This window comes from Adiantum capillus-veneris, chromosome 30 (assembly GCF_014529385.1).
Source record: "Adiantum capillus-veneris isolate H3 chromosome 30, ASM1452938v2, whole genome shotgun sequence".
NCBI classification, from domain to species: domain Eukaryota; kingdom Viridiplantae; phylum Streptophyta; class Polypodiopsida; order Polypodiales; family Pteridaceae; genus Adiantum; species Adiantum capillus-veneris.
The window spans coordinates 92,160,602-92,182,297 of NC_140960.1; the positions used below are offsets into that span (position 1 = coordinate 92,160,602).

General features: G+C 43.8%; 1 protein-coding gene across 2 annotated transcripts in view; it reads right to left on the minus strand.

Moving 5' to 3' along the window:
* The window catches only part of LOC147418401 (putative 6-phosphogluconolactonase 4), a 71,780-nt gene extending 54,802 nt beyond the window's left edge, over positions 1-16,978 (minus strand). The window contains exons 1-6 of one of the 2 annotated variants that reach the window (XM_086506840.1): positions 16,730-16,978; positions 4,474-5,100; positions 3,923-4,039; positions 2,767-2,870; positions 2,558-2,621; positions 2,129-2,290 (exon numbers count right to left, since the gene is read on the minus strand). In XM_086506840.1, the coding sequence (XP_086362966.1) occupies positions 2,129-2,290; positions 2,558-2,621; positions 2,767-2,870; positions 3,923-4,039; positions 4,474-5,100; positions 16,730-16,777 (1,122 nt within the window). In that variant the 5' untranslated portion in view covers positions 16,778-16,978. The other variant, XM_086506839.1, reaches the window with a different exon arrangement.
* Between the last annotated feature and the right edge of the window lie 4,718 nt (positions 16,979-21,696).

A 21,696-nucleotide genomic window follows, 5' to 3' on the forward strand; every position in this document is an offset into this window, starting at 1 on the left:
ACCTTTGTAGATGGACCTGCTCTGTGATGGGCGTCTCCACGTGCATAGACTTGTATCCATGGTGTGCCAATCTTTGTAGCTAGTGAACCTGGTACGACCAAGCCCCACCTAGCAGCTACGCTAGTAACACAACCTGAAGGATGGACCACGAGCGATGGAAAAGAGAGAGTAACCGGAAAACGAGGGATCCCCTGCTGGCGATCAAACTCCTCAACATCGAAGTCTGTTGTCCAGCGCTCTAAAACCAGCAACCAGGCCCGTGCAACAATAGGAGAACATGTAGAGAGAGATCGAGCGAATCGGTCGTCTGAAAGCTGCACTTGAACGATGCCATGGCCCAGCATGATGAGCTCCAAGATGCTGCCTTCGAAGCCACCAAGGGCAAACCGGAGCCATTCTCGAACTCTACCGCATAAACGGGGAGAGGGCCACCATGCGCCCAACCAGTGTCCGGCCCAAGTAATGTCTAGTGGCCGCCTTGATACTGGCTAGGTCCTCTCTAGTCGAGTCATATGTCCAGGTGAAGGGTGCCTGTGCAGTCATCCTGACGCCCGGTGCAGGTGTGGTGGCTGCCATGAAGCAAGAACTAACCAAGGGTAGAAGTCCGAAATGTCAAAGCTCTCTCTCTCTCTCTCTCTCTCTCTCTCTCTCTCTCTCTCTCTCTCTCTCTCTCTCTCTCTCTATCTATCTATCTATCTATCTATCTAAGAAAGTGGGGCTTATAACCCTTTGTATTACATAAAATAGACCATAGGGTAGGTCCATACACAAGAGATGTGGGAAAAACCATGAAAGATATACAATGAGATCATAGGTAAAAGTCCCAAACAAACCATAGGATACATCAATGGATAAAGATACTCTAATCAAGAAGTGATAAAGAAGCTTCTGGCTGTGATAAGCCTACACAAATCTGCCAAAAGCCTATCCGCCTTAGGCGATGTAGCAAAAACCACAATGTCTAGTGCTACCTATTTGACTAATATAAAGTATCCGCGGTAAAAAGCCTCTAGTAGCAGCTCACAAAAGCCAAGGGACTTTGAAACCCCATGGCTGTGCCTCCAAAATCATCCGCATACACTCTAGCATTTCTTGATGTGGTACCTTAAAAAAGGATTAGATGCCACATATCGTGGACCCACATAGATGCATACACCATAACTACGAGGCAAGTTTCATATAGCAAGCTCCCAGAAGGTGCCAAAGCCCTTCACTATGGAGGGTTGTAATCCAATAGTGTTCCCAGTCAATACATTAGCTTAATGATATGCAAGAAAGCATAAACATAACCATCCATAGCATGAGTAAAAGGCTATGCAACCAAAGTAGCATACATCCACAAAACAGCATAATCAACGCATCTCATGAAGGCTCAGTATCCTACAACCTGTGATAGGCAAGCATATAATCTGATGAGAAAATGTCCATGTCATGGTGCATCCAATCCAAAATATCATACATGCAATCCACAAAGGCATCTCAGACCCATCTCCATAAGTGACTCAAACACTGCAGCACAAGATAGATAGAACATGTCGTGCATCCTCAATTGTAGCATAACTCTGGAACTGTACATGTCTGGACACAACGCCTCTTGTGGTGGGGGTCCCTTCCCTCATTCCCATGTTTCTATGACCTGGTCTAGTAGCAATCTAAAAGAATAAACCTAAAGGAAATACGATGCACATCTGGAGACGAGGATAACAGTGAAGAAGCCACAAAGAGAAAACCAGAAAATCTGTAGAAGATATCCAACAAGGTGCAGGGCACCAATGCTCTCTGGACGAGAGCACACCTAGGAGGAAAACTCCTAACAGGCCAGCCCAATTGCACAAGGTGGCTGCTGTAAAACTTCCAGAGGAGCAGCTCAGCTAGTCTTATTCCTAAGGTTAAGTTAGCCCTCAGTCCGCAGCACATGGACTATATTCTCATGCTATCTTCTAAGCAATGAGATATGTAAGTGAAGTTCGCTTAAGCTTGATTCAACAAGACCTGAAATATGGGTTGCATATAGCTCCAGGAAATTTTCTATACCATACACATCAAAAAAACATTCGAAAGAACTGCCGAATTTCAAGCGAGTCTACCCTACCCTTTCATTGTTTCTAGAAGATCCATGACGACTTACATAAGATGCAGCATTTATACAAGGTAGAGTCATCGAAATCCTTTTCGGTGGAGGCTTTGGGGAATGTAGAACTGGCACTACCCATTCTCTTTCGTCTGCTAATCCCAGGCTGTTTGGAAACAATGAGGCAACGTGACCATCTGGCCCAATGCCTAGTAAAATCTGCATCAACCGATACATATCAACACATTGATGGCAAAGTGACAATTTGAAAAGTGTAACTCTGAACAAAATTCCTAATTTCTGAGCTTCACTGCGCTCACATACAAATGACCCCACATTATGATTTCTGACACTCAATAACATGTTTCAAGTTTTCGTGCTGCGAAATGTCAGAGAATAAATAATACCACTGCCTAAATTCCACATATTTACCCTTCCAAACACTCCTCTTGGGCTTCAAAAACTAAAAAGCAATTTTCTTGTTACCAGATCAAACTGAGGAAAAGCTCCTGTTGAGTCCAGCTTTAGAACTTCCCTCTCGACCAGACCCCTGCACGAAGACATACTGTGAAGAGGAGATGCAGGAACCAACCCTAGTTACCACAGATGGCTACATATTATGTAGCATATCACACAGCTCATAAACTACAACCAGAGGCTTCAAAACCTTATCTGAAGATTGATACTGCACTAACCTCATCAACTGGTCATACTTTCTTGCAACAACATTTGTGTTGTCTTCATATTCTATAGGATGTATCTGATCTCTGGGTATCTTGGCCTTCGATAACCACGTTCCCTGCCCTTTGTAGCAATAACTCACTTTAAAAGTTGGCCAAAAATCACAACAAACGCAAAATAAAAAGTAAAACAAGTATCAACACAGAAAGTTGCTTCTGATCGATTCTATCCACCACAAGTAAGGCTCTACTTGATTATATTTGTGTTCATGAAAATTATGTCTACGGCATCACAATCAAGGTTCTACTTGGTTCTCTGCCAACAGGAAAAGAAATACAGCATGACATGGAAGTAAGGCCAACAATCACAATGTCAAACCAGATATAATGTTCTCCTCAAGTGGATAAACATTCAAGCAGGACATGTATCCAAGCCCAATGCCTTCACCTTTATGCTAAGCCCTTACTTAACCGAAACGGAATTGACAGATCATGGAGCCTAAAGACAAATTGCCTATCCACGTAATCGACACACAATGAACCCGATGCATTAATCTAAGGCCAGAAACCAAGTAATCTTTTTCTGTATTTAGTTGTACTTTGGGTTGGCGTGTTCTTTATATCAAAGCTAAACAGTAGAGCTAAGAAGTGTAAACTAGGAAGCTAAGCGAAGCAAGCCGGTGTTCCACTGCTAACTGCCATCTGCACACAAAGTCACACCTAAAGTAATAATACACAAACTTTGCTTGGTACACGTTGTCGGACATGTGGTTTAGTTCCAAGCTGCCACAACGCCAATCAACTAGCCTTTCTTTTACTTTGCAGGTGCTCAACAATAACTGCATACGACGCCAAAGTGAGACCTGTCTGCAATTGCATTTGCTTTAAGAAAGGGATGAAGTGATTTCAACTGCTGGGAAACTAAGCTATACATAAGCCCCACTTGTAGTTTTGTCTTTACGTCATGTTCAACACCCAAAAAAAAACAGAACTTGAACAGCGTACAATTTATATTGTGACTTACCACTACCGTGAGACTTCATCCATTATTTGCATGAAGATCTAGAACCGATCTACACAGCGTAGGGTACAGAAGTATTTGAAACAAAAAGAAAATTTTATTCTACTGACCATGAACTTCAGAGAGCGACAAATTGTCTCACCAGCTTACCATTGCCAGTTTGAAGTTGCTATCATCATCAGTCAAAGGAACAACACGCTCATCAACCCAACAAACATGCCACTTGGTCCAATCAATGTCAGCCTCATCCATGAGTGGTTCTAATACCTGTAGTTTGAATGAATAATAACCTGTGTGAGAAAATAGAGAAATGGAACAGGAATGTGGCAACATTGCTCCTTCCCATGCAGCAAAGCTGATGCAAATGTTTTGAACTTGCATTTTTGTTCTATTTAGAATAATCAACAGAACAATGAAGACAAATAATTGCTGCCGACTTGGAATAAGATCATTAACTTTATCATGTATAGCTTGGACTACAGCCCCGTGCGTGTGTGTGTGTGTGCGCGCGCGCGCAGAATACACAATGTGCACAAGCGCACACAATATCACATGCATACAAATATAATAGAGAATTGCAAAATGGGTTGAAACATACACAGATTTTTAGCTGCATTTCTCTCATTCTCGTAGCAAGAGGATATACATATACATGTTTGATAGACAAACTATAGAAAAGGAGCAGTTTATAAGGCCATTACCTTGACAAGTGACCCCCCAGGCAAGGCAATTGTAAACCACCCATGAGAGCGTATAGAGTTCCTGGACACTTCAACTACAAATTGTATAACAGCTTCAGATACTTCAAACTCACTGTCAAGTTGCCGAAAAACAACCTCTGGGACGATATCTGTATACTGAAAAAGGTGCCCTTGACGGGTATGGGAAACTGGAACATGCTCTTGTTCAACTTCTTGTACATAGAAAGCATGTGAGTTCGTAGAATCTTCAGAAGATTTTGGGCCATTGTCTATGGCAATTTTTCTTGGCCGCCCTCTCCGTTTTGGTTCTCTTGGGCCACTGTCAATAATATTCTTCCGTGGCCGTCCTCTTCGTTTCACTGCTTGCGGAATGTCCAGCGAGTTTGCACCATTGTCAGGAACAACTTTCCTAGGCCGTCCTCTTCGTTTCACTCCTGGAGAAACCACTTCTGGATGGCTTTCATCATTTATTAGACTGACAGCAGAAAAAGCTCTCACATAATATGTACTGATTTGTTTAGCACTCTGGAGCCTATGAGTTGTTCTTTGATAAAAGAATGGTAGCCTTGTAGCCATTGGCATAGCATATAATTCATCGTTTGCAGTTGCAGAATGGAAACGTGCTACCTGATATAAAATATCAAAGCAAGAAGATGAACACATTTAATAGTCAAATAGAAGAACTCTCAGATGCTACAGCTTAGAGAGACAATCATCAAATTTTATACACACACACACACACATTTAATTTTCAAATAGAACTCTCACATGCTACAGCTTAGAGAGACAATCATCAAATTTTATACACTCACACACACACACACACACACACACACACACATTTGGGTGTATGTGTGTGAGTGTGTGTGTGTGGGTGTGAGTGTGTGGGTGTGAGTGTGTGTGTGTGTGGGTGTGTGGGTGTGCATTTACTTCAAGCATATATAATATATACCTAGATGAATCCAGGGTAAGCCCATATGAACCCTTAAAGGAAGTGCCGAGGAGGGGGTCACACCCACACACACACACCCACACACACACACACACACATACACCCAAATGTGTGTGTGTGTGTGTGTGTGTGGGTGTGTGGGTGTGCATTTACTTCAAGCATATATAATATATACCTAGATGAATCCAGGATAAGCCCAGATGAACCCTTAAAGGAAGTGCCGAGGAGGGGGTCCCATAAGTTGGTGGGAACTTCAACTTCTTCTGCTTCTTAGGGTTTAGGCCCCTCAGCCGAGATTTGCACGTTGGTTCCGTTCTTCAGTGACTTGACACGTCAGCAGTTTGTGACATCTCCCTGCTTGAAAGAAAGTAATCGTCCGCAATTACACCATATCTGCAAAACAAATTTTTCGAGGGACATTCCTGGGACAATCAATTTGCTCTTTTCGTTAAGGAGTTGGCCTCTCTTTTCGGCTCTTTTGTTAAGGAGTTGGCATCTCCTTTCGTCCAGATCAGAAGTCTTGATATTCCGGCGTAGTAAAATTAGCCATCACACCCAAACCGCACTAATCTTCCACGGGTGTTTTGATGCACTAAGATTACATATCCAGGCAATCTCATCCAATTAGGAATATTCAGTGGTTGGCACATCACAACGCAACACAAATGCTCACATATGCATGTTACAAGACACAACGAACAGCGCCGTTGAGTACTCCCTCGAGACAAACGGTCTGCGGTATGAAGCTACTCAATGACTACCTTGTCACTCCCCCCGCAAATAACCTAAAAAGGTCTGGGCCATGAGCCCAAAGGATTGTACAACCAAACACTCCCCAGAATGCAGCCTGCGTCGCTTGGAGGTTCAAGCATACAACCAAACGCTCCCCAGACATCGTCCTGCGTCGTTCAAAGGTTTTCTTGCATACAACGGAACCTCCCCAGACATCAGCCTGCGTCGTTCCGAGGTTTTCAAACATGCAACGAAACGCTCCCCAGACATCCCGTCTGCGTCGTTCCGAGGTTCAAACAATATCAAAACAGCATCACTACTCCTAAAATCACCAATCATTGAAACCAGTATTACAACCAGAGTCAAACAATCTAAAGCGGCACCAAGACAGGTTCAAAACAGATGCCATCCATTCCAAACAAATTTTAAACAGGATCACCAAACAAGTTCAAATAGAACTCAAACGCAAAAAGCAATCTCAACATCAGTTGAGCTCGAAAAGTCGACTGACTTTCCATCCTGGAACCTGCACCAAAAATTAGGGTTAGGTTTCTTCCATAAGGTCGTAGCCGACCACAGTATGGTCCATCAGCTCTTGGACAGACAGTGTTCCTCTGGCGGCGATGGTAGTCTCAAGACATAGCAATCACACTGGACCTCCAAGGTTATCAACAAGAGACACCTGTTGAGAGACGTCTAAAGACTGCAAGTTGTAATCTGCTAGGATTTCCGTGGCAAGCATTTCAGGATACCCCATTGCCAGAAGCTGCCAGAAACCATATAACTTCGGACAAAAGAAAATCTTGAAAGCTTGCCAAGTCCTTGGAGTGTGCGGCTTGGTAGCTATAGACATCAACCTCTGTATGACACTGCATCTGAGAAAAACAGCACCTCGGAACAAATCTTGGATCCTTCTCTTGCAAGTGATCTTTATGGCTTATGCCCTGTAAGACATGAGCAGTGAAGACGGGAGCACGCCCGATGCGCGATGAAGTAAGGGTGGGAGTGACTAATAAGTCTTCGGTCGAGACCCCAAGATACTTCAAATAAAATTCCAGTAGCCTCTGGTTTGCTATGCCAGCTCTTTTGTAGGACCGGTATGCTTTTAGAAAAGCACACGCCTGATGCTCAGATACCACTGTCACAAGACGGGCACCACGTGTGCCAACAGAAAAGAACAGACTGAACAGATTTTAAGCACTTCAATAACAATTGAACTAAAAGAAAGAGAGCACACGCGACACGGAGTGGCGGAATTCCACCCCAAAGAGTATTGGCCCCAAACCTTGGTGCCCCTTTCGGTATTTCTTTATATTGCATCATCAAAGTACAAGCCGATACTCCATCCTCTGCACTGTCCAGAAGCATGCCAGAGAATGAGCCCATGGCCTCATATTTAAAGGCCCTAGGCCCAAAAGCAGTTTACATAAAAAGTATTCAAACTCAAAAAGCAACTGGCCCAAAAGATGGCGTTAAAAATCAGCCAGACTAAACCACAGAAATCCGTACAAGCTGCCACGTTATCAGTCAATGGTGAAGCGCGCAAATCCGTATAGTTCTACCACGTCAGCAATCAACGAAAAATCAAGAATTCCGTACAGTTGCCGCTTCATCAGCCAACGTAAAAGCCGAAATTCCGTACAATTGCCACGTCACCAGTCTCTTCGCGTGTGTGTGTGTGGCCTTGCTTTATTTTGATGCCTTTATGTCACTTGGGCCCCATCGGACGGGGTCCCATAAGTTGGTGGGAGCTTCAACTTCTTCTACTTCTTAGGGTTTAGGCCCCGTAGCCGGGATCTGCACGTTCGCTCCGTTCTTCAGTGACTTGACACGTTAGCAGTTTGTGACACGAGCTCTTGCTTACATAGAGCACTTTGGCATCGCTTTTTCTAGGTCTTTTCTTATAAGCCTTCAAGGTACAAAAGGCGTTGTCTTTTTATAAAGGTAATGCATATACATAGAGGTCAACTCTGCTTTTGCACAAGAAAGCACCAAAGTCGTGGATAAAGTTCAAAAGACTCTATGGTTGATGGAGGAGTATGAAGAGGACGTCATCATGCAATGGACCCATCTGAGGATGATGAAAGATGATACTTGGGCAACATATTATCAACGGTTTTGAAACACCCTTTTACCAGTTGCATCTTTTCGGAAGACTCCTTTTCGAGAGTAGATAGAGCAAATTTGTTGCACCTTACCAAATGAGATCCAAAGGTATTGTTTGAAGCATAAGTCCAAGAGGATTCAGAAGTTTATGACACATGCAATAGACGGATTTTCCATGCATTCAAGCTCCTTCACTTACCCGACAGACACGCCAATGTCCAAGTCAATAAGAAAAGAGTCTTCCAAGGAGAAGAAGAAGGGCAAGAAGCACAAGAAGAAATCTACAGGACCCAAATTGACAAAAGAGCAGCGTGTTGAGTACTTCAAAGAGGGCAAGTGTTATGGTTGTGGTGAACAGGGGCATGTCTTCGCAAAGTGTCCCAAGAAAGAACTAAAGGATAGTTGATAGTTCATCAGAGCATTCTGAAGATTCAGAATGATGTGTCAATGGGGACACAACACAAGGACAGCAACCATCAGGTCATCCCAGGAAACAAATAAAAGAACAAAAGGGTAAGCAAGGTCCACCATAATTTAGTAAAGGGCAGAAACTATCCGGCTCTCGATGCAAAGTGGATAGAGGCGAACTTCGCAGATTCTCCTCAATTTTAAGTTGTACCTTCAAGCTTTTGGATTTTTAGTAGTGTCTATTCCTTAAGTGCACGTCGAATCAACGAGTTGAATCTAGTACGGTGCATGTTGCACAAGAGGTGAGCCACTCCACTCCTTTGTCACAAATTACGAAGCTTGACTAAAGTCACTAATTTCTCTATGAGATTTTTGGGGGTGTTGATAAGCTAACAGTATTCTACGGAATGACTTTATGAAAAGATGTACATTGAATTGGAAATATCCTATGTTGAACTTGTTTCCTGTGCTTTTCCGTGTGTGTATTGTTACAGTATATGTTGGAAAGATAAAATGTCTACAACATTTTGTCTAATAATTTATTTGATGAATTTAGTGCATCTAGATATCTGTTAAAGATCAATTTCTATTTAGATGAGATGAATGGATACTATTGTTAGTGCATCAAGAGTTCCGGAAGGATGAGATGACTACACAAAGATCTACGTGCATGAAGACTTCTGGACTAGTTGGGTGGTCATTGGCATGTATGTTTGAATGTAAGAAAGTATATAAATTTGATAGTGACAAGATTAAGTGGATCAAGACATCTCTAAAAAGATCAGCACAATCTACATGTGATAGTTACAATGGTCGTGATTGGTATCTAAGAACTCAACGGAAATGTGATGAATGTCCGGTGACTATCGTCTTTGTGCGAGTGCTAGATACGTGCAGTCTGGTGCATGAGTACATAGAGTTAGTGTCTATTGAGCTAGTTCATGTTCTTTGTCTGTTTTGCAGGCGTAATCAAGGGCAATTACTCTTCTTTCAAGAGGGGGATATGTCACAAGTACGAGACATGGCAAGGACCTCACTGTGAGGATTCTAGGTACCAATCCTCTATTAAGTACTTAAACTCGTGATTAAGACTTAAGAAACTGAACTGAACTCAAAGAAAGACTTAAGAAGACTCTGTGTTTGATTGATTGAATGTGTGATACAAGGGCTCCTTATATAGGAGACGAATAGACACAAATGAAAAGACACGTCTCTTGGTGAAGAGACATGACTTTAGACGTAAAGATACATCCTTTCGGCGAAGAGCTGCAACCATTGGGCGAAGAGTCGCACCCGTAGAGCGAAGGGGTGTGACCAGTCATCGAAGGAGTGTGGCTTTTGGCGAAGAGGCATGTCCTTTGAGCGAAGAGTCGCAACCATCCAAGCGTAGGGGTCCTCCTTGGCATGGCACTTCGCGTATCTGCATCACGAGTAAGTATTGTAATGTAGTTAAGTCACAAACGTGACATTCCCTCCCTCTTAAAATAAAACTCAGGGTAGTTGTAGAAACTCCGGGAGAGGAAATGTATTGTTGTTGTGCTTCTGCATCCAAAGCTCTTTTTGTTAATTCCCACGTCATGGCACTGTTATTGATCATGACTATTTTGCCAAACTGAAAACTGATCATATTTGCAACTTGTCTCATCTTTTTCAAAAGTATCAATATCACATCTGCAACTTGATTAGTGCTTTTGTCAAAGTCATTTGTAACTTCGAGCTTTGTCCAATAAAAGATTGAATTTGTATCTGCTTCAAGTGAAATTGGTAAACTGACTTGCGTTTTATGTTGAGTGATGACCACTGGTTGGAAATTTGTAAGGTATTCCATTGGTTTGTTTGGAACAGTAAAATCCTCCTAAAGGGATGTTGTAGACTGAGACATAGTAGTGTTTGGAGGTACGTCCATCTGTAAAGGTTTATCTGTGAAACAAGTTGTGTCCAAATATTCAATTGCAACGACTGAAGTCGTGCTGCAAGATTTTGTATCCGTTTTATCCTTTGTATCATTGAAGGTAAGAATTGGTATTTTCAAGTTTGAAGAATTATCATTCACCACAGCATCAGTTATCTCATCAGAAACAAAGCTTCATTTTGCAAGGGCGGTGACGAGGCTGTTGTTTTTGCCTGGACCACAACCAAAGAAGTTGTGTGCGTTTGGGATGCCACACATGAACTAAAATCTCTTGAATCTTCAGCTTTATCAGCAGGTATTAAGGCTTCCAAGAGTTAGAGGAGCATGGCATGGCTCGCAAGGGGGAACTTGTCCAACGTTGCGGCGTTCACGATCGAGTACTTGACTAGGGTCGGAAATATGTGCCACTATGTGAGCCCACTTCGAAGAGGTTGAATGCTCTTCAAGGGGAGATCTTCTGAAAGCTTCATGTTGCTGCTTTTGCCGATGATCATTTTGAGGTTGAGGCTTGTTATAACAGTCATGCTGCAAAGAATGTTGCTTCTGAGCATGTTGTTGCTGAAGCAAAGTGAGTTTGTGTTGGGTTGTCTCTGAAGAAACATGTTGAGGGTGAGACATAGATTACTGAGAAACCGTCGAAAACTGTTTGATACCAAAACGTTGTTGCAATTGTTGCCGGAGAGCCTCCAATTTCACTGTAAGTGAGATGTCTTGTTCCAAGGCGGCTACCCGATGCTTCCACAATGAGAGGTGAGAGTCCATACTCGAGCATGAACCGTTAATGAAAAGGAAGGCTTTGCTCGAACGCCAATGAAAGGGGTTCCTTCTTGTTGCGGGGAATGAAAACTGTCCACCACAGAGGGGGCTGAAAAAGCATGTAGTACTCAAGCATTAGAAAGGGAGATTGATAACCATCACTCTTGGGAGGTAAAAGTGGCGAAGAAGAAGATCATTCGGTGCTGAAAATTGAAGTATTTTGCTGCTGTAATTTCTGGACAGCCATGCAAATCCGCCTTCGAGAGCACACCGCGAGCCCACATCACGCACAAGGAGGGGGGGGGGGGGGGGGGTGGCTGGTAATGAGGCGCACCCAAGGAAGGGAAGGGGGGTTGGTTTCTTGCGCGCAATCGAAGAGGGGAGGGGCTGATATGCTCGCGCGTCAAAGAGGGGGGCTGAAAAAAAAAAAACCGTTTTTTTGAGGTAGGAGAGGGTGCCCAATGGTTAGGTTTTTAAAAAAAAAGTCCAGGGTCACTTTTTTTTAAAGAAAAAGGTCATTTCCATGTGAAAGGGCATGTTTTAAAAGTTGTGTCCTTTCGAAGGGGTGCATCACTTGGAGAGGCTCCGAGAGGGTAAAAGGGACATGGGGAGGCTAGTTTGAGTACCTCCACGCGTCACATGGGACAGGGCACCGCCATCAATGCCATGTTGAACCTCCGAGACTTTAAGAGAGCATCTTGCCTTTAAGAGAGCATCTTGCATTACACTAGTGTTACCCGAAAGTGGTAATTTAACACATGTGCGGGGGGAAAAGAGGGAAAAATCTTGGGGATTTCATTTGTTCTCCTTCTTCCATACAACTCCGGGAAGGGGGAGGGAGAGGGTAGCGGCGAGGGTGATAGGCTCACAACCTTTGGGTCCCGGGAAAAAATTTGCTGTGATACCACTGTGAGGATTCTAGGTACTAATCCTCTATTAAGTACTTAAACTCATGATAAAGACTTAAGAAACTGAACTGAACTCAAAGAAAGACTTAAGAAGACTCTGTGTTTGATTGATTGAATGTGTGATACAAGGGCTCCTTATATAGGAGACGAATAGACACAAATGAAAAGACACGTCTCTTGGTGAAGAGACATGACTTTAGACGTAAAGATACATCCTTTCGGCGAAGAGCTGCAACCATTGGGCGAAGAGTCACACCCGTAGAGCGAAGGGGTGTGACCAGTCGTCGAAGGAGTGTGGCTTTTGGCGAAGAGGCATGTCCTTTGAGCGAAGAGTCGCAACCATCCAAGCGTAGGGGTCCTCCTTGGCATGGCACTTCGCGTATCTGCATCAACGAGTAAGTATTGTAATGTAGTTAAGTCACAAACGTGACACTCACAAGGTTAGGTTTTTAAACCTAACCTTTAGCAGTTTAACCGAGGGGCCCCAAAACCCTTAAAAGACACAAAAACGCGAATCAATTGCTGACATGGCACTGTTGTATGAACAGCCAGCAAAAACACTGAATACATGCTAGCGTGGCAACTTGTACGAAGTCCGGACAGACCCACGATTTGTGAAACAACCTCCTAGGTGCTTGCTTTTGGTGAATGAAGCTTTTGGCGAGAAGAGCCTTTCATGTGAGTGCTTCTCAAGGCCAAGGACCTTTAAATTTGTAACCAAGGCCCTCGCTTTGACATTCCCAGTTTGTGGAAGCCAAGCAGAGCCAGCAAGTTGTACCTTTATGAAGCAATGAAGAAAAATACACGAAGGGACGCCCTACTTTGGGGCCATTGCAACTGGAAGCGGAACTTTGTCGCTTCGTGTTCTCTCTCTCTCTCTCTCTCTCTCTCTCTCTCTCTCTCTCTCTCTCTCTCTCTCTCTCTCTCTCTCTCTCTCTCTCCATTCACATTCAAGTTCAGTTGTTGCAATTTCTGTTCATGTTGCTATTGATTTCTCGCTTGGAGTGTCCAAGCCTATTACAGACCCGCTATAAGTATACGGACCCAGTGCAACAGTGTTGTAACGGTTTTCTGTACAGTCAAACAAGATCCACCTTCCAAGACCCATACCACAAACCTGGTGCAACGGTTGGGACAAGCGTCTAAGACACAGTAGGACAATTAATCAGACCCGGATTAACAATCTTTGCATTATGACAGTTTTTCATTGAACAGTTGGACAAGAGTCCGAGGCCCGTTCTACACAATATTCATATCCAAGTCCATGCATCTATGTTGTGCATCTGTATAATGCATCTCTGAAACATTAACTCTGGAAGTTTTGAATTGTAGTGCATCAATAGTTTCAGCTTGGATGAGATAACCAGATGGATGGTGAACCCGGTGCATCAAGAGTTCTAATAAGGATGACATGACTACGCAAATTATCATTCTCATGTATCAAAAGTTCTGAAAAGGAACTAGATAGGTTAGGATCTAGATGTTCAATGAGAACTATGTCGAACTAGATTTTGTGTGGATGCATGCTTGGAAAATTTACTCTCCAGCAGGGACGATCACTTCCATGAAAAGGTAATCTAAACAGGTTTTTTCATCTCAGGTTTGCCAGCGGAGTTAAAGAGCATCCAGCTGCAGGGCATGAGGGGGGTGCAAAGCATGTGTTAGGACATCACAGAGGTAGTACCCGCTGAGTGGCTCGCACCTCTAGAGGCAACAGCTCCCACATGGATGGGGACCTTCATGCAACTGGAGGTTCTCATCGCAGCTCGAGCTTGCTCAGAGACTGCACCCTCCATGTTCTTCGAGATACAGGACGAGGGTCGACTACACAGAATCTCGGTAGAGGCTTCACAGGTTGCAGAGGGTTGTTTACAGAGGATCCGAGTAGTGGCATCTGTGGGAGGACTTGTGTCATCAATCCTGACCCAGCAGCTCTTGAGACAGGCCATTAGAGGCTTTTGGCTTGGGAGAGTTGTCCATTGGCACAAGTGTAGTGGGATCCTGGAGAGTGGTTTTGGAGGGACCCTTTCTCCTCAGTCGACCATCCAGGGGTCCCTTTCTTTCAATACATTGTTCGACATGGACGTCACATATTGGCAGCACGGAGAGAGGCTCGTCTTGCTGCAGCACCTCATTGGCAGGAGGGTCTCACAGCTGAGTTCTTGTTAGCTTTTTGGGCGAGGTTGTGGGACGCCAGACAGCCGCGGTGAGTCACGTTGTTCCAGTGGTCGGTTGCACATAGAGCTACAGTAGTGGGGAGTTGGCTAGTACATAGTGACCTTTCTGCAACATGTGCAGCTTGTGACCATCCCTTGGAGAGTAAGCGTCACTGTCTGTGGGACTGCCCTATGGCACAGCAGGTTTGGCTTCGGGTCCTTTGGCTGATGCCAGCTCTTTCCACAATACGGCAGTACACTTGGGGGACAGCTGCTTGGTCCACTCTCACAGGCCCTGCACTTCGGTTTGAGCTATCCTCCACTAGCAGGATGATAGTGATTAAGGGGGGTCGACCTACACTCTAGCCTTCTACACAGGTTACTCCATAGGAGTGGCACAGTGAGAGAGGTGTTGGGAGCTCGTCTATGACCTGCCACTCTCGTTCATCTGGCGGGCCCACTGCTTCCGCATCTTTGAGGCTTGCCTTGTGCCACCAGCGGAGACTGTTCGAGATTTTTGGCTGGAGTTGATCCATACTCTCAGGGGACAGTTCGAGAGACTTCAGGGCAGCTCCGACCACATGCGGAGCGTAGAGAGGCGTTCCTTCAACTTTGGCTCCCTGGGCCTTTCTTCACCATGGTCTGGGGTGTGCTCAGATGGCACTACCGTCCACCTGTGTGGCTTTTCCCTCCTCCCATCTCCTGATTTAGCCCTCATTGCACGTATGTTGTTTTTTCATTGGGAGAGTCTCCCCTTATGATTGTTGTAGCCCTCTCTAGTAGAGGTAGTTGTAGCCCCATGGGCAGTTTCATTAACTAATAGAAGAATCTTTTTCTTGCAAAAACAAACAGGTTTTTTCAATGCACCTCTTGTCTTAACACATTGGGACTGCATATTAACTCGGCCATGAGTCCATGACCCTTATGATTAACTGTAGGCTACGACCTATTCTCACATTTTGAATTGGTCGTAGCATGAGACTTGATGACATGCTTTAAAAAGAAGGGGTAAAAATGAAGTGGGTATGTGAAAGAGGCTTTAAGAGCAAAATCCAATACACGGATATTCAATAAGAAGGAAGAAGCACCCTAAGGACAAAGAACTTAAATAGCCTTTGTTGTGTGATATCTAAAAGTAATGGAGGCTTAGCAATGAGAAGTTCTCTACCACATTAGCCCGCACATTTCCCTTTTGTCCGGCATGTTCGTTCCAAACAAGAGGAACATCTTTCGGTGCCCAAGCGCGAAATACCTTTGTCAAGTATGACCCACCAAAATGTCCATGACATATTGGTGTTCCCTCACACCAAAGGGAATCGGAACAACGCTCTATCCCCCATCCCTACGAATCTGTCACCATGGCTCTCCAATACTCTAGCTACCTTAATTAAATCCAACAAACCATCTTTATCAATGAGTGCATACATCATTGTCATATGTGAAATAGAATGCCAAGTACAATCACATGTTGCATTCATTGTTCTTGAAGCATAGGTCCGTAATAGAGGCCACATGTGGACCCAAGAGATGGCAAAACAACATGAAAAAACACCCTTGGAGTGACCTACTAGACCACTCAGCCAGGCAAGAAACAGCATCTTATCAGTTGGGCAGGGAGTAAGCGTCTTGTGCAGCTGATTTTAAAGTAACTGGTGTGCCTCATTGTCAGGATCTTTAAAATTGAGCTGGGGTCTCTAGGGTAAGAATGACAGGTATGTGACCAGTTACAATCCACCTTTTGAAATAGTGTGAGAGCAATTTCTTTTACTTGAAAAGCTAAATGCTAGTTAACTTGCTGCCTGGCCTTGACAGAAGTGTCTCTTCCTCTTGAACAATGCAGTCTTAACTAGGAAATCAAAATAGTACACTCACAAATTGCCAATAGGAACATACATTACAGCATGTCATACACAAAAGGGGAATGGCCTCCATAACTTTATTCTGCTGATTCACCCAAATAGAATCTTTGAGCATGTGAAGCTCGGTCCTTCATTGCAAATCTCTGGATGCAAAGAGCTATACGTGTACTTGCTGCAAAGGTCTACCCAGAATCAAAGTTCTCAAGCGCCCAAGTAGAATAAATTAGCGATCGAATAACGTTGTCTAGTATCCATTATAGCACGGATCGCCTGTTGCATGCGACATAGAACGACAAGAACCTGACCTATTGGCTTGCCATGCTGAGGCATAATGCCAGTGCTCCAGTACTTCTCATCTTGCAAACAGGTAATTTATTTACAATTTCAGAATGCTCGGCGTTGATTCAACGAGACATATCAGAATCTCTCTCTCTCTCTCTCCGCACGAACACACACACACGCCGCACCTGGCAGAAGAAATGGCAGGGAGAGATCGCCTTTGTGAAGACAGACATGTTCAGCAGGCTAGGGCGCTATGAGGAATGGATATGGATACTGGATAAAGACCATATTTTAAAAACAGGAGTGAACGCCGGGGCGGTCAGCCTGAGCACTAACACCCATATTTCATATTTAAGAGGGGGAGGCAATGGGATCACAGGTGGAGAAGCTCACGCGCGAAAGCCAAGAAGATCATAGCTGTAAAACATAAATCAAAAACTAAACCTAGACATACACTAAACCTGGACAGCCTGAGCAATGCATGTTAACTTATAATATAATGTTGTAAAAACGGCTGCAGATACACAATGCATGCGCAGGTGAGGTGGTTAGCCTATGTGACCCTAAACTCGAACAGCGAGGCAACAGGTCATGTGTTTGGATCTCTCCACCATGCCTCGTTTTTCCTGCTAGCCACGTTTAATACGTCTCGTTTTTTTTGGCGGCACACCTCGTCCTTTCCGCTGGCTAGGTTTAGTGCGCATCGAGATCCCACCCCCAGCCCCGACCGTCGATCCCATTACCCCTTCCCGCATTAAATATAAGTGTCACTTAGTGTCAAGAGGAGGCCAACTATGGTAAAACACCCAATGGTGTGCCCCCTAAGGGTGGCTTCACAAATGAGCGCTGGCCATCCCGACACTTCATGCCAATGGGTGGCCCGAAAAGTACCATGCTCGACTGATGGGAGTTGGAGCATTCACAAACAACGGACACCATCACTTTTTTGTGGAGTGGAAGCGTGAGAAAGTATTGGCTCAGTTGGTTACGACTCTGGGCACGCGACCACGTGGTGTTGAGGTCAAATCTCCTGCCCATAATTTTCAATGAAAAGCTGCCAACCTAGTCGTGCCCATGCTTCGGGTGGGTTGGGGGGGGGAGGGGGGGGGGGGGAGGGGTCGCCCATAAAAAGTCTGAGGACGAGCATGACAGGAATGCTAGCTCGCACCCTTTCATTTTGTGTGTGAATCAAAATGAGGCGCCCATGCATTAGGTGGCAGCCCTTGACTGGTCATTCACTTTGTCCGTTGAGAACGGGCGGACGTTTGTGAAGCCAACCTAAGAATGGAGAGTGGTTCAAGGGTCAAAATTGGGAATTTTTGGGCAGTTAGGGTATTCATTAAAGGGTGCGCACATGAAATGAAATTTTGTTGTTGCATCCGAAAATTGATGAGTTGGCAATTGGATCCCTCCCGGAGCGTCAAAACCGTGAAAGTAGGACTACACACACAGTTTTCCAATGGCGGCCCTATTTGCCCACAAATTTCAACATGCTTGTGAGCTATTCTTTCGCGAGTGAACTGCCTGTATGCGCAAGACGAGCTTGGTGGTAGCAGCCTTGAAAAGCGGAGGCACGATTCAAAGCTAAGGAGGGCTTCTCATGTGTGTACCCTTTCAAGAGCACTATGTGTCCATGCATAAGAGGGAGTAAGATGAAATTGATGTAATGAAAGTATCTGCCTACGATTTCTAAAAAAATAAGTATTACTGAGAATCCACCAAGATGCTTGCAAAACTAAAAGGGGCGACGTGACAAGCCAAGGACGAAGGTAGGGAAGGCAGGAACAGCCCGTGGTGCCAAGGGTTGTCAGGCAATGGGAGCGACGTGTCTGCATGAGGGGACGACAGGGGAGGAGATGTCCAAGTTTCTTTTTTTTTATTGAAGAGATCTAAATGCTGACAGATGGGCCTAGTAGTGACAATGCTAGAGATATTACAGAAACGGCAGGTATGAGTCATCACATTCATGAATGAACGGATGCTTTGGATGCTGCATGGAACACCACTACCATAATCGAGAAGGTAGTAATTTTTGCTTTTAATTAGTGCGCATTTTGTATGAGATGCTCAGTTTGTTTTCACATCATTTGCGGAAGTGACAATCATCAAGTGATCAAGAAATTGGTACAAAATTGTTTTCATTCTAGTAGTTGTACAATATCAAAAAGTTAAGTACAAACTAGGGTTTTTTTCATGAGCACATACTTCAAGAGTAAAGTGAGTTTTGAAATGCTTTAAGTTCAAAAGAGGTCCAGAAATGCTTGTCAAATGGGAAAATTTTGTTAGGTCTATTAGGATGATCAATGGAGCTCCGATATTAGTGAAACTCGACAGGTAGGTAGCCATGGGGGTAAAATTCATTCTCAAAGCATCAAATCAACTAGAACCAATCCACATTAACCACAGCAATCAATCCAATTAGGCTCCAAGAAAGCGATATGACAAAAGTCGGTAAAATTGGACCATAAACAGAGAAATTGGGTAAACTTAGGAAAAATAGATCCAAATTTGAAAACATTCAATCACTGTACTAGGATAGGCTATAGGAACATGTCCCTAAAGCTTCACCTCAAAATTTGTTCCAACATGGATCTTTCTGACCCTCATTTGACCTTGAAACACTTTGACCTAGTCCGTGTAGTTGCCCTAAACACAATGGTGAAATTTCGTCAAATTTGGAATTGTTTTGACTTTTCAGCACTTTTTGAATCAGGTAAAGGGCCTAAACACTGACTGAGTTTTTGATAGCAAGATTCCTCGCAGAAAACCTCAAAAAGAATGGAAGCTTCACCCTATGAGGTCGGTTTAAGGGCCTAAACAACTTAGTTTTTGATAGCAAGATGCCTCGCAGAAAACCTTAAAAAGAATGGAAGCTTCACCCTATGAGGTCATGGGCATTTCTTCAAACAAGAAAGCCCATGTGACAAATGAGGAGTTGGGCCAAATTCCGGCAACATTTTCATCGGCAAATTTCAAGCGACAGATGGGACGAAAGTGAAAACAACAATCTTTCCAAAAGAATTATGGACCTTGCATCAAAAGTGGGAAGTAATGGATGGGTCCCGATGCTTGCAACAATTAGACAGTTTTTTCTGGCTACCAACACGGGGCACAGACTTCCAGAAAGCCCACAAGTTGATGAACTCCATCCACAATGGAGAAGTGACCCTTACAATTAAGGATGGAGCAAGCACTAATGGTCTAATCAGCCAAGCCCTCCATCTATCGGCAGGGAGCCACAACCTCCTCCATAAGATAAAGGTGGTGGAAAATGACAAAGCTTTTGTAAAGCAGCAAGGACACAAGCTCACGTATGAGGATCTCATATATTCAAAAAAAGAGTTGCCCCTCAAGCTCATCTCCGAACACTTGAAAGTGCAGAAGCCACCAAGATTTTAGAGCCTAACCTCCATGTAGCAGTATTCATGGCCATCAATTTGGCAGAAAGGAGGGTCATAAGGTGCAACCTTGGGAATAATATTCTAGAGAACTTGGTCGAAGCAAACCTGAAGAGAAGTGACCACAACAAAGTGTACTTGAATGCAAGACTAGTGCTCACAAGGATTTTATACCAAGCACTGGGTATGATCGATGAGTTGCTAGAAGCAGAGTCACAGTTGAATCTCTTGCATAGAGCAAATCAGGCAATGAGGTCAATGGGAAGCTCGTCGACCACACCAACAAAAGAAGGACAAGGGGCCAAAGCTCGAGGGAAAAGAAATTAGATAGGAAAGCCACCAAATCTGATTTTGAGTTGGATGGAGAGATTAGAACCAAGGATGATATCCCATTAGAGTACCAGTCCACGGAATAAGAGGAAGACATCATCGCCCCTCTAATAAAAAAAGAACACAATCTACTGATCAAATCCCAAAATCTCAAGTTCAAAGATCAATGGAAGAAGTCCAAGGACTCCGGAGGGAACGACTAGCAAAGCTAGAGCTGAGAAGAAAAAGATGGATGAAGCTAAACAAAGGCAACCACCCTCTAAATATGATACAAATGACATTGAGCTTGATCAAAAGCTCGAGAAAATCAAGGAAGAAAGATGCCAAAAAGTGACCGTTGAAGTCCAAATGGCGGGATCATGATTGAAGATACATGATGTATTGAAGAGGAAGGCTGACCATAGAGAGGAGGAGGATTCAAAGAGACAAAAATTGGATGATCTAGAATTTTCGCTAGACTCACCAAGAAGCCAACAATCCATGCAAAGGGATTCTTCAAAAGAAACGGCTACCACAACCAGGCAAGAGGAGAAGAAATCAGAGACAGAGTAACATGTCTCACCCTGTGAACCAATCAAGCTCCAAAAGATTCTTTGCACACTAATGTCCAAAGTTGCATACCATGCACAGTTGAGTTCTGTTGCAAATAGTGAATCTCTCTCTCTCTCTCTGCTAAAGCTTTGAGCTTTAGCTCAAGCCGAAGCTCGCACACGCATCGAGGCATATCGAGAAGGCGTCGTGGCTTTAATACCACTTGTAAGTGCTATGCAAGAGTATGTGTGGGAGTGCGATGCGGTGCAGTGCAGCAAGAGATAGTGTTTGGTGGAGCTCTTAGTGAGAAGATTGCTCACCGCTCCTTATTCTTCCATATATGCAAAGAATAAGAGATGTGGTTAGTAACGATGGGCGGCCGACCACTTGGCATGAATCCCAACAATCACAATGTCATTGTCATTGTTCTTTCCATTAGCGACAACTTGGAGAGGGAGGACAACACATCTACATAGAGGTTCCCAACATTCAACAATTTTTAAAGCATGTCAACTTGGGACTTCTATATTTTTCCTTGACACGCTTGAAAAATCGTTGAATGTTGGGAACCGCTATGGAGATGTGTTGTCCTCCTCTTTAGAGTTAGTTTCTAAAATTTTAACATAAACACAAACTGAAAAAAGCCCCTTGAAAAGAGAAATCCAAATATATATATTCAGAAGTCAAATTGGCATTGATTTGCAAAATCCTCCTCAAAATTATCTTTTTTTTGTTGAGTGCACTTAAACTAGTACATTCACCATATGTAGAGAAGAAAATCTTTTGACTTTCCATTGCTAAAAAGGCTTTTCATTGTCCTAAGAAAATGATATCAAATTGAGAGGTTGCAAGAAAGAAAGACAATAGGTCTTGGATGATCATTGCCCTTGATA